The sequence below is a fragment of the Haliaeetus albicilla genome, chromosome 7, assembly GCF_947461875.1.
Source record: "Haliaeetus albicilla chromosome 7, bHalAlb1.1, whole genome shotgun sequence".
NCBI classification, from domain to species: domain Eukaryota; kingdom Metazoa; phylum Chordata; class Aves; order Accipitriformes; family Accipitridae; genus Haliaeetus; species Haliaeetus albicilla.
Genome location: NC_091489.1, coordinates 11,486,982 through 11,500,068, shown reverse-complemented (window position 1 = coordinate 11,500,068; position 13,087 = coordinate 11,486,982). Strand labels below are relative to the sequence as shown.

Sequence of the window (13,087 nt, the reverse complement as noted above, 5' to 3'; positions counted from 1 at the left end):
CCCAAACAACTAGTAATTACAAAAAAATTCTCTGACATTATTAAGTCTCTTATTCTAAATAACCAATAACATTTAATTCAAGCAACGCACTTGATCTACTGCTCTATTTGCAAGTGATGTGTTTATTCATCCACAATACAGAGCTCTACAGCACAAAAATAATTGCAGGAAGAAGCCCCAGTCATTATTTGATGGGCTCTCCAATTTTCCAGCAGTAATGATGAGGAGCCCAGCTAACAGAAATGTCACAATATTAAACAGCAATATTTGAATGCCAAAGCATAATAGGCAGTCAGCACATAAATGATAAATGGTTGTATTTACTCTGTTCCATCCTTCCCTCTTCCCTACCACAATATTTAAAATAAAAATAAAAAAAAAAAAAATATCCACAAAGTATAGGACTATTGATGTGTAATCTCGGGGGGGGACGGGACGGGGGACACGGGGGGGACACAAAAAGCTATGAACTGTTAGAATTTGGCATTGATTAAGCGACTGAACATGGTGAAGATAATGCATACATCAACAAGTAATGGCTCTCTTTTGCAAAACCAGGTATAAGAGTTCTATTATTATTCAAGAAATACTTTTGCTCTTTTCAATCTTCAAATGGGGAGAAAGGAAAGAAATTTGGTAACCAACTTCAGGCAGCTTAGAAATTTTCATTTGTAATTCCATGTATAACTCTGAACTAAAGCATATATTCAGTTAGACACCCTGAAGCAACCACCCCATGTATTGCACTACTGTGTCTTTAGTCAGCTCCAGAAGAGTCCTGAAATGCCTTTGTTCAAGCAATGTAAGGAGATACATTACAGGGAATGGAGGAGCTGATGGAAACCAAGTCTTCTCCCAGCTTTTACTACAGAAGAGGGATGGAAATATTGAACATCACTAAGAAAAATGAACAAGAAACTCATGACTCAAAAGCACAATTAAATAAAACCATACTGACTGTAGGACAGACATGCAGGCTGCCGTAGTGCAGGGCAGGGCAGAGAAGTCAGAGTTCAACATTCAGCAGAAGAAAGAAGTGTCTGGGGGCTCCGAAAGGACTGGCCAAAACCACAAGCAGCTGCTGGCGTGGTCTTTTTCTTGTCCTCTGAGACTCAGTGCTCTCTCTGGTAATAGCGGATGTGCATTTAAATAAACCCACAAATTCTTACTGTAAGCATCCTGAGACATTCTTGAGGCAAACTCACAATCCACTGGGGAAATACAGCTTTGCTGCCAGGACCAGGGCAGGTGGATCACATAGCACCAGCACACAGAACTGATACAAGGCAGGAGCTGCACTGGCTGGAAGTGAGCTGGGACCCGGACGCTGCTGACCCTCCCGAATCAGACAGGCTTCAGCACCGAGATCAGATCAACCACCACTTGACAGAGAATTCAGGACAGGGAGCTCAGCCAGGATTATGGCATGCAAGTAACTAAGTGTGAAATAAATAACAAAACTGTCCCCACCTGTGGCAGAAATTGGATCTGATATGAATGGCAAACAATCTGGGCAATCTGGAACATTTACAATAGGAACACAGCTAAAGCAGCATTATCCAGTTCTCTACTCACACACACATTCCTTGAAATCCTTTCAATGTTTTTTTGGAAGTAGTATAAAAGCAGTCTAACATTAGTTCAGTGTATCTGAGCAGAACAGCATAAGAAACATCTCATTGCAAGCAACTGCACTTTCATTACTAAGTCAAAAATATCAAAAGATATAACTTTTTATTAAAGAACTTCTTAACTTTGCAAGGCTTTATCATTTTTCTATTACCATGGACACTTCCTCAAGAAAGTAACTCAGAAAATATATACAGCAGTCCTATAAGTCTAGCATTTTTGAGGAGTCACGTGCAAAAATTACCAATTCTCTCTCCATGGTTTATACTTTGTTAATACCACCTTAAATTCCTGGAGTACACACTGTGAATAAAGACCTGTTACTTACCTATCATATACATTGAGTAGCCAGTTAAGACACATGTCTACACAGAGAGGAACATTCACCATATCTTTGTGTTTCTCTTCAAGTCCACTGTAGATGGTAGTGAGACAGCTGATCACATCCTGGACACCGATCAGCTGGTCATTTTGACTCAACTTGTGCTGTTTGAAAACTTCACTTGTTGTGTTCAGGTCCAATAGGTCCACTAACAATAGGTGATAAAAAAAAAAGAAAAAGAAAAAAGGTGTGAATACAGCTGCCCAAGCATAGCATTCACAACACTTGTTCATGTGCATATTGTAGCAAACACTGCAGACAATTAGCCAAGAAGCAGTTCCCATTTAGTAACATTATAGTGAAAAACTGTTCTCTGTGAGAAGACGACAGCATTTTGGTACTATATATTTAAAAAAACAAAATCAACAAGAACACCATAAGGACACTGCACAGCTTGGAAGAACATTGAAAAAGCCGTTGAAGTAGTCTGTGTAATTAGAGGATCCTAACTTCAGATGTACACACACTGGGAGTCCACTAGGCTTAGAGGATTCTTCACGTTTACTATAAAGCACAATTCCATTAAATTGCTATCACTTTTGATTAAAAGTAAAGCAAAGCAAATTCTTAGGTAACAATGCTCTCTTAAATGCAGTAGCAATGTACTGAGGCCTGATTAACTGAACACCAGTTGCTAAATTAGGGCTTAGAAGAAAGCAGGGAGAGGGACACAGGGAAATTATTTAGCACTTAGTGTTCTGGAAAACTACAGTATACTTTCATGAAAAATATTTTTATCTCCTTTATTACAGGATTCTTTCTATAAGCAGTTGGTGATGCTATGGATATGCTACAGGTGAAAAGGCTTTTGCTCCCAAAACCACACAAATATGATTGTGAAAATCTGCGTTTTGCATGGTGAAAATAAAAAGCTGTCAATGAGCTCTTCTAATTCCTTTTGCAAAACAAAGTGGAAAAGAGGAAGCTTACTTTGGTCTAAAAGAAGGAAGAATAATGTAAGTCAAAGGGTGGTATAAACCTCAGTGATGGTCTTTTTACAGAAGCAAGGACTTTAGCAAAAAAAATAGTTGCAACATATTAGTATGCTTGCTACAGTGTATACAACTTGAAGTATATTCCAAGATCATACAGACCTGTTTCTGGAGAGCCAGTAACACATTTACACTATAAATGTCATCTCTCAAAGGAAATGAAACATGACAATCTCAGATGTGTTGTAAATTGCTCTGCAACGATAATGTTAAATAAGGACCCTAGAAGGGCCGACTGTGTAAATTAGGTAAGTCTAGCTTGGGCTGGAAAATAAGTACAACAGAAAAAAGCAAGAGCAAGACAACACTAACCACTATGAGCAATTCTGTCAAGAACTCAATGACCAACTACCAAAAGATAAGGTTATGGGACAAAAGAAGGTTACATTCCCAATCCCTTTTCCCCAGTCTACCCCAATTACAGTGATTTACCCATCACTGTAAAATGAGAAACAGTACCTCACAGCCCTTGCTCTGCCTCTCCTTCACTGACATTTGTACATTCTATTCTAACTTTACAGCATCAGACTTGCAGAAGGTTTACGTTTGTTTGCTTTTTATTTTCTTTTTTTTGTTTGTTTTTTTTAAAGCCCATCTCTTGGGCTTGCAAACAAATGCCAGCCATGTGTTTACCAAACAGGCAGACTGCTAATTGCAGCAAAACACCTTGCCACTAGTTTGACCTGAGGTAGCCAAAGTATTTGGCAGTACATGGCAGCATAATCTACAGTACCTGGAAAATATGTAATACAATGGAAAAAGCTCACAGGCATATTTAAAAACAAACAAAACCAAAAACCCCCAACATCACAATGCAACATATAATATTTTTTTGAGGGGTTGAGGGAGGGGGTGAAGACAGATACAAAACTATAACATGCTATCCAGTCACATAAGCATTGCACTCAGGAGAGATGGCCACTTTTCATGCCTTTCCTTCAGGACCTACAAGGGGAAAAAAACCCCTCCAAATGATTTCAACCAATTTGTCGGTTTAGTTTTTTGTTGTTGGTTGGTTGGTTCCCCCCCCCCCCCCCAACTGTTGTTGTAAGGTACTTAATGGTTGGCTAAAAGCAGGTAAGCAGCTTCCTAAAACAGACTGACAGCACCCAAACCCTGCCCTTTTCAAAGCCAGTGAAAACTTGGAATACTTTGGAATGCCAGAAAGTTGTAGCCTTTGGAATTGGCTTAACACAACCACCCTTGCACTGAAAACAGCCATTCAACAGACACTGGAGTAAGCCTGCCAGCTTCACGTCTTGATCTGCTGGCATTAAGAACTCACATTCACATTTCTGCCAAATGATTCTAGATAGAATTGGGAAAGGTACTTGCAGTATTTTCATACTAAAAGGAAACTCTGCTGCTGTACTAATGCAAATTAAGCGAAACTTACGCTTTTGGATGACACCATTCATGGAGAATAACCAGAGGAAATCACTTCCATCCCTGCTTACTTCAGCACTCACCTGGCTGAATGAACTTTGGGTACAGGCAGTTATCCTGTCATGCTAAGGTCTACCCAACTAGCAGCGCCCCTGGATTGGGCTGATGTAAAGAGGGATTATTTTCTCATTACATTTCCATTTCTGAAATTTTTAAAATCAACTGTGTTTATGCAGATGGGGAAAAGCTAACCCGAGACTTGCATGCCATTGCTGGCATGAAGCCTACTGTACACAGCTTTTAGTGCATTTTTGTAGTACCATTCTGCATCTGCCCAAATGTGATGAACAACTAATCCTGCTGTTAACCAACAAATGGACACAAGGGTAATTTCTTTCCTTTCTGCAGCGAGGAGACTTTCCCAAAGGAGAACTATAAACAGAAACCACATCATTCAGCACGGTTCAAGCAGATGTGAGTGACTGACTCAGGAGCAAGTAATGACATGCAGCTGCTAATGGCAAATTTGAGGCTGCTGTAACCCCACAGAAAATAGGCAGGCATTGCTATGGAGCTTTTGTATTAGAAAGACCTTGTGAATGATAGCAGTTCCTGCAAAAGACTGCATAGCTGAGGGAAGTCTACATGGCTCTTGCTTTTAGTCCAATGTGCCTTAATGTTCACTACGTAGCCTCGTGCAGTTGACATTCCTATTAGCATTCTTAAATTTTAAATCACCTAGAGGAGCTCAGTGACAGACTTCTGAATATACATGGTGGTTTTGTTCCCTTTTTCCCTTCCAGTACTACCCTTCAGTATCTGGGGCAATATAATTTCTTGAAAATGAGCTAAAATATGCTGCACAAGAATAAAATATTGTAGTCAGGGCCTGGTGCTGCATAGCTGCCCAGTACAACTGCAACACAGGATACTCTCTCTGGCCCCATTCTTCTTCTGCTACAGTGGGAAAGTGCTCTCAGTACATCAGCCCCACACAATCTCAGACGGAGAAGCCAAGAATTTCTTTCCAACCTGCAACCCTTCTCAGCCTCCTGCAAAATAAATACGTGTAGGCACATACACGCTCGTTAGTCTCTGCAGGAATCTACCTTCCAAAAAAACAGAACAAGACAGAACATGACTCTACTTTCCCACTTCTAAAGGAGGGTGGGGGGAGTGGGAGGGAATAACTGGTTTTTTGACACTTATCGAGACCAAAGACTCAGAAGAGAGATTTGGCATCAGCAAAGTTTACCAAAGTACAGTTCTCAAATTACATTCTCCTGAACCTGCTTGTATAGCACTAATAGTGTGTTACCAGTCCTCACAGCAAAGTCAAAAGTGATCAGGTGCAAGCGGGACTGTGCATCCTGCTCCAGCTGTGCCCTTGGAGTTCTCACCAAAAAGGCCTTTGCAGTTATACAAACACTGTGGCTGTGACAGCAATTTGTCACATTTTACAGTTTACAATGACCTCATTTTCTAGTGATTTGTTTTGACATTTTCTTTGCCTTAGCACATAAGCCCTTCTGAAGCATTCTGCATCCAAACACCTTTAAAAACCATCCACAGTTAAAATTACAGGAAATACAACAGAAGACTAACGTTAACTCAGACCAGAGAATAAATGGCAGGGGCACAGAAGATGATTCTTTCCCTACCTTAAAACAAAATGACCAACAAACAGAAGTCAAGAAAAGAATTCTAGATAGGGTTTAACCACTCTCCCCTTCCTCAGAGGGGAGGTACTAGCACATGCTCTGCTTTGGCTATCTCAGAAGCCATTCATGGGACAGAATCAGGCCAAGAATCATCACGGTCAAAAGGAATTTGACCTGCTCCCTGGCAAGAAATAATCAGCTAATCAAACAATGACAAAAGGAAGAGCACTGATTGTATTTTTGAAGGTGGTCTTAATATTGTGCCAGATCATAATGAGCTCCTGCTCAGAGACAGAAAATTCTCATATCATTTAGCTTTGCGGATAATCTGCAATGCCTTTCTTAAAAAACCCACAATGTTGTGTTCTCACAAATTACACTGATCCTTGCTCAAATATGTGTGTGTAATAAAGATTTTTTTGGCTGCTGTCTCCTCCCATGAGGCAGAGAGATGGAGCAAGCAAACAGCTTCACACATAACAAGGCAGATTGGGTCTGTAGAGATGACAGTTTTAATCCTGGCTCTTTCAAACTGGAATATTCTTTTTACTTCTTACTACTTCCCTTTGTCCTTCCACCTCCCTCCCCTCAAACTGGAGCCAATATTCACTTTCATAGGAGGGCACTTTTGAAATCTGTGAATGAGGAGAGCTAACCATTGCAGTTATTACAGAAACTGATATATTTTGCAGTAAAAGCAAGAGGAGGAAGTATGTTCCTCCTCAAAGCTTATTAGAAGTAATGAAAGTGAAGTTCGTTCTATACGGGTCACTAGACAATCTGTATGCCTGTCAGAAATAGGAAGCATGATTAGCATCCATCATGTGCAGTCTGTTTTTTCACTCTTCCCTGGGGAGCAGCACACACAACGAGAATTTTACTTTACTTTCTGGTTTCTTGCTTTACTTTTGGTTTTTAGGTACATGTTGGTGCATACTTTATACCCTGCGCACTAGTAAGCAGAAAGCTCATAATGCTCTTTAGTCTTGCTGGGAGATGAAACTATAGCCTTGGGTGGGACCATATCTCTTGCACAGAGCAGCTCTAGTCTATGCCAAAAAAATATAGTTTTTCTTTCAATACCATCAGACAATCTTTCAAAGGACAGGTTCTGTTTTTTCTGAAATATAAGACCTTGAACCCAAGCTCTCGAACTTGATTTGAAATTCTGTGAGAAGTCAGCACAGCATATGAAGAAGTGGCGAGAGGTATTCCCAAGAGCCTGTGCTATTGCATAGATGCACTCTAGCTTTCTGGAGTAGCTAGCTACCATCTCAGGCACAGCTTCGTTTGGTATAGTGCATATCTGAAGTCCAGCCAAGAAGCCACTGCTAAGATGAGACTGCTGTCATCTAGGCTGGAAGGAAAACTAACCACCTGGAGGGTGGGAAGGGACCCCTCTTTGTGCAACTCCTTCCTTGCTTGCACGTCTGGCCTTGCCCTTCTTGTGTTCCTACTCAGACTGCAGTACTGTACACCCTTCAGGGCTGAAAAGTCCTTCCACAGCAAGGCCTCCGGTATTTAAACAAGAAAATTTGGTAATGTTGTACAACATTTTTATACCAGCTGTTGCCAAGACCTTTTGAAAGGTCTAAAATCTGTGACCTTCACACTCATTCACAACCCACAGCTCCTTCCAAAATTGTCCAGTTTCCATTTTTTTTCCTACTTCACCCTATTTTCTTTCAGGTAGATGTGGTTTTTTATGTGCTTTCTTTTCTATTCATAGTCCTAATAATCTTTAAAATTCATATTCTCATCATCTCTACAACAGAACTTTTTGCACTCTTCTTTTTGCACACCTTAATCTCCCCAGTTCTACGTTTCAGCTAGTTTTCTTCCACACTCCCTCTCTTCTCTGCCTTCTCACAAAATCTCAGTTCCTTTTAAGCTTTTTGCCCTTTCAGTCATCTTCCTTGTCTTCATGTCTTGCCTCCCTCTATAATATAAACCATTTCTGTATTATGTCACACTGTTAGTTCAATCCCATTTCTCTAAAATAAACATTGAGCAGTTACAAGCTAGCTCAGCTCCCCCAAGAAAGTACCACCTCTCTTTTTCTCATCCTGATTCTCAAGGACAATGCAGAAATACCAGTGGCAGGATGACTCTATAGAGTACTCCGAGTTTGCTTTGCACAGGAGACTCAGGCAACAGCCTAGAACCCCAGTGTGGTACTTGCTGTGTGACTCGGAGAAGTCCCAAGTCTGGAGGCCAGGACAAGACCTCCCGATACATCACTTCTGAGGCTGCTAAACTTTGAACATGGTAGTCATGCAACTTGCTGCTGAATTAAACCATAATTGTGATATAATATGAACTGCTTTTTTAAATACCTAGCAAATATAGAACAGAAAATTGGAGATACAAACATGAACCTTGGAAATGAAGTAGTTTAGACAGCTGAGCCTACTCTGTAGATACCTACCCTTTCCTGCTGATGAAATTTATGTGCTCTTCAGAGTGGACTGTGGCTGAATTATTAGATTGCTTAAGAATAGGGACAAATGCCAACACAGGTCTGGGCAGAATATCCAATGGGCATATTAAATGCATTGTTATTTCCTATCTAAATTTAAAACCTTTTGCCACATCCCCAGTATATAAACACATACTATTATTGCTAATTATAGTAGTTTGTTTTGCCTTAATAGCTTTTCATGATTAAAATGTACAGCAATACCTATAATCAACTATATAGTTCTGTATCCTTTCCCCTCACACTTTGAGTGGCCTGAACTCTTCTGTAACTGGAATTCACACAGCAAGATATTCTCTCTGAGGGAGGAATATTTTTGAAGTTATATCTAGCAGCAGGAAACACTTTCAAAAAATGGAACGGAACTCTCTAAAATATAATAAAATACCCGTGTTTATGTCAAAAATCAGGATTTTAGCTCACATCATTTCACACTGGTTTGTATCAGCTTGTATCAGGAACAGTATGCAATAGTCAAGAAGTCCAATATTTATTTTCCTATTATTTCTCAAAGTACTCTTAGTGGGCATTCCATTTCAACTTACGTGCTACACACTTTTTTTCATTAATTGACTTTATTTATTTGCAATAATGACACCTACTGTTGGCAATTCTTCCTGCCATTTTGTTGGCTGACAATCTGTCAAGGATGTACCTGGTCCCTTGCTAAACATTAATGTTGTTAGACTTAAGCTGGCCCTCCCGTCCCCAGGTACTGTAGAGAAACAATTTGTCTCAAAGTCCAAACTCACAGCATAGTGTTTTCTGCAGTCTTCGGATTTTGATGGCTGTACGGTAGGCAGAGAAGCGTACATTGTTCAAGTCAGCTGAAACAGCAAAACAGAAATATGAGCAGCCCTGAAAATAGAGTCCATAAGTTTCCTTTACATATAAATTTTCACATTTTGGAAGTCTGATATCCCTTCTCTTCTCTACAATGAAATAATAGGATATATCAGAACAAATAAATCAAACTGAAAAGCTGGGACCTCAGTCCAATCCACATGCAGGGAAAGCCTCTGCCTCTGGCAGTCCAGGGCCTTCAAAGATTGGCACACCAGAAATCCCGAGACTATCTTGGCACATGTAATACATATACATATAATAAAGTTTTACATACATGTTATGCAGCATTAAGTAGTTTCCAGACAAGTGCTCAAATACAGTATGTTTCTCAAATAATTTACAACTCCATCAGACAATATACAGGAAACAGAGGGCAGCAAAGGTCACAGTAACGAGAAAAAATGGCTTATTAAGCTGTAATTTCTATGCCATGACTTTGTGAACAGTGCTATGAAAGGGAGTCAGATAGCCATAAGCTCTATTTTAGAAACTGATGAGTATAGTAGCATTTTTCCTCACTTAACACTATTTTACCCTTTTGCTCCTGTCCTGGTTTCAGCTGGGTTAGAGTTAATTGTCTTCCTAGTAGCTGGTACAGTGCTGTGGTTTTGAGTTAGGTATGAGAAGAATGTTGATAACACTGATGTTTTCAGTTGTTGCTAAGTAATGTTTGGTCTAAAGACAAGGATTTTTCAGCTTCTCACCACCAGCCAGCGAGAAAGCTGGAGGGGCACAAGAAGTTGGCACAGGACACAGCCAGGGCAGCTGACCCAAACTGGCCAATGGTGTATTCCATACCATGGGACGTCACATCTAGTGTATAAACTGGGGGGAGTGGGGGCGGGGGATCGCTGCTTGGGGACTAACTGAGCGTCGATTGGCAGGTGGTGAGCAACTGCACCGTGCATTATTTGTATATTCCAATCCTTTTATTATTACTATTGTCATTTTATTAGTATTATCATTATTAGTTTCTTCTTTTCTGTTCTATTAAACTGTTCTTATCTCAACCCACAAGTTTTACTTCTTTTCCCGATTTTCTCCCCTATCCCACTAGGGAGTGAGTGAGCGGCTGCGTGGTGCTAAGTTGCTGACTGGGGTTAAACCACGACAGCTCCTTAGAAAGGGAGATTTCACAGTAAATGTAGATGTTAGCAGGGCACGTTGAACTAGTAGTACCATAATATGGTCTAGCCTTTACTGACAGCGTAGCTGCTCTGATTTATGACAAACTGTTTATGTTCCCTGCAGACCAGCATCCTGCTTTAAACACACAGGCAGTCTGCATCATTGGACAAGATACTGCATTAAAGCATGGAGTGAGAGCATACTGTTCAGAATTAATATTACTGAAAGGCAATACACATGGCATGATCAAGGCAGTAGGTTTCGTGCAAAGTATGTCTTGTCACAAAGTGGGAAATGCTGTGTTACACACAGTTTATGGCAACTCGGACATGGTCAGCATACAAATGCAGCTTTTATTCACGAAATGAACATCACGTAATGGTTTATTTTAAGAAATGCACTCACCTAAGGACTGGAAGAGATCAGTCATTTTAGGATGATCCCAACAGGTTGTCTGCGTCTCATGACTACAAAGGAATGAGGTAATCAAAGTTTCAGGCAACACACATACACACTTCCAAAGAACAAAAACCCAAAGATACTCCGATTTTCTGTGTTTAAGTGGCAAGCAATCCCTCAACTCTTTAAAATACATGACCTATACCACTCAGCATCTTGATTTTTTTAATCACAAAGTTAGACAGGCAATAGCCCACCCATATTTAACAATATTTACTTTTGATTCTAAGTGTGACTGTATCAGTTGAACTCTGATCCTGCAGCCAAGAGGCACACTAATAAGGAAAAAATGCAAAATTTCCAGCTGCTGTAGCACAATAAAAATATTTGTAAAGGTACTTTAAAAATAAAAAGCACTGAGGTTTTATTTCAAACTTCATTGCATATCTGAACACATGTATCAGAACACATACAATGATTTTAAGCTTTACCTGCAATACATTTAATGGAAAGCCTGATCACTGTTCACACACCCCATCAACTGGTATCTTCGTTTAGAGGGTGTGTTCTACACTAGTGCTCACGGAACAGAGATTCAGTAGGTGGCATCGCATAACCCACCATTTAGCTCTGCTGTTTCAATTCACCGAGGTTTCAAGTATGCTGCCATAGGGGTCAAAACGTGTATTATGTCAGGCCTACTGAAATCTCCAATCCCCTTCTACAAGCCACATCTTACTTGTATTTATCAACATTAATGGCTGATTGCACATTCTTGCCTCACAAAGTATTTACATTTAAATTAGATTTGTAAAGAAAATTAATTAGAGAAGTTGTGTTAAAAAGATCATAGCATTCCCTTTAAAAGTTAATAATGAAAATGAAATGATGCTAGGTTAGCAAATCTAACAGCAATGAGCAGAGAATACCACTTCACCTTTGTTTCTATCTAAAAATTGTGAATGTGCACACATTGTTTCCCCCCCCCCACATACAGGTATACTTGGTTGTAAATAATGACTTGAAATGGCACTTTGCTATTAAATGTAATGGACTGTATTTTCAGTTGGTATGTATATACAAATGACTGTACCTCAGTGGGTACACAATAATTTATCATCACTAATTTTTATTTTTTTTAATTGAGAAACCTACCGAGAATGAACCCTTTTATGCTAGGTGGTACATAAAAATAGGATAGAAGGTCCCTGCTCCAAAGAGCTGCAGAGACAGGACAGGTACCACAAAGGGGAGGCAGGCTCCAAACAAAGTAAGTGCTGAGGGCCTTTCTTTACATTACCCTTGGAGATACATTAGTGGAAAGTGCATGCATCGAGTCTCTGCACAGAGGATATGATCCCCACTTTATATTCCATATACCAGTGTGACCTTTCCAGCTTTGAGTCTGGTCTAGGTCTCCACAGTCAGCTTCTCCCTGTCATTAGACTTAACTCTCTGCCATGGGTCTCATTCGTATATCTGGCACCATCACAACTTTGTGAGGTGTTTTTCATGAAAGTTCATAGACAAAATATGTATTTCATTTGGTTTCAGTTTGATAATAAAAACACATGAATTGCATTCACTTTTCAAATTCCAAATGAGGTGGTCAAGGCTCTGATATGCTGAAGTCCAAAGCTAAGACATACCAGTATCTAAACCAATGTTTTTGCAATTTCTAGAAAGACACTTTTAAAACAGCACTACATTCATCCTTGTCCAGAAAAGTCATTTCAAAAACAAGTAGCTTGACAATTATTTCCCTGGAAGGGGCACACCAATAAATCATCATGAAGCAGACAACAACAAAAAAGGATGTATCTGGGTTTGGTGCTGTGCCAAGGTAAAGGCAACTGACTGTCCAGCATTCTCAAAAACACTGGTATAAAAAACCTACAGTATATTAGAAAGAAAAAGAACATATACAGCTTCAGTAAATAGGAACAGAAAATATAATGGTTCATACTGACCAACTTATTAAATAAGCTCAAAACTAGTCCTGAAGCTGCCAAATATCTGCACTATCATGTTAAGCGGGATGCCATCATCGTCATGTTGATCATTTAGCATTGATTTCTGCCAACAAAACCCATTGCAGATGCCCACAGAAAGGGATCCAGTATTTGATCAGTTTAATAAAGCTTGTTTTAAGGTGTATTATGTTTGTGTGGCAAGGTTTTGGTAG

At 39.8% G+C, this 13,087-nt stretch overlaps 1 protein-coding gene across 4 annotated transcripts in view; it reads right to left on the bottom strand.

The window, feature by feature from the left end:
• The window catches only part of UTRN (utrophin), a 386,688-nt gene that overhangs the window by 56,858 nt on the left and 316,743 nt on the right, over nt 1–13,087 (bottom strand). For all 4 annotated transcript variants that reach the window (XM_069786921.1, XM_069786920.1, XM_069786922.1 and 1 more), the window contains 3 exons: nt 10,909–10,970; nt 9,282–9,356; nt 1,958–2,159 (listed from right to left, as the gene is read on the bottom strand). In XM_069786921.1, the coding sequence (XP_069643022.1) occupies nt 1,958–2,159; nt 9,282–9,356; nt 10,909–10,970 (339 nt within the window). The remainder of the gene's footprint in view (nt 1–1,957; nt 2,160–9,281; nt 9,357–10,908; nt 10,971–13,087) is intronic.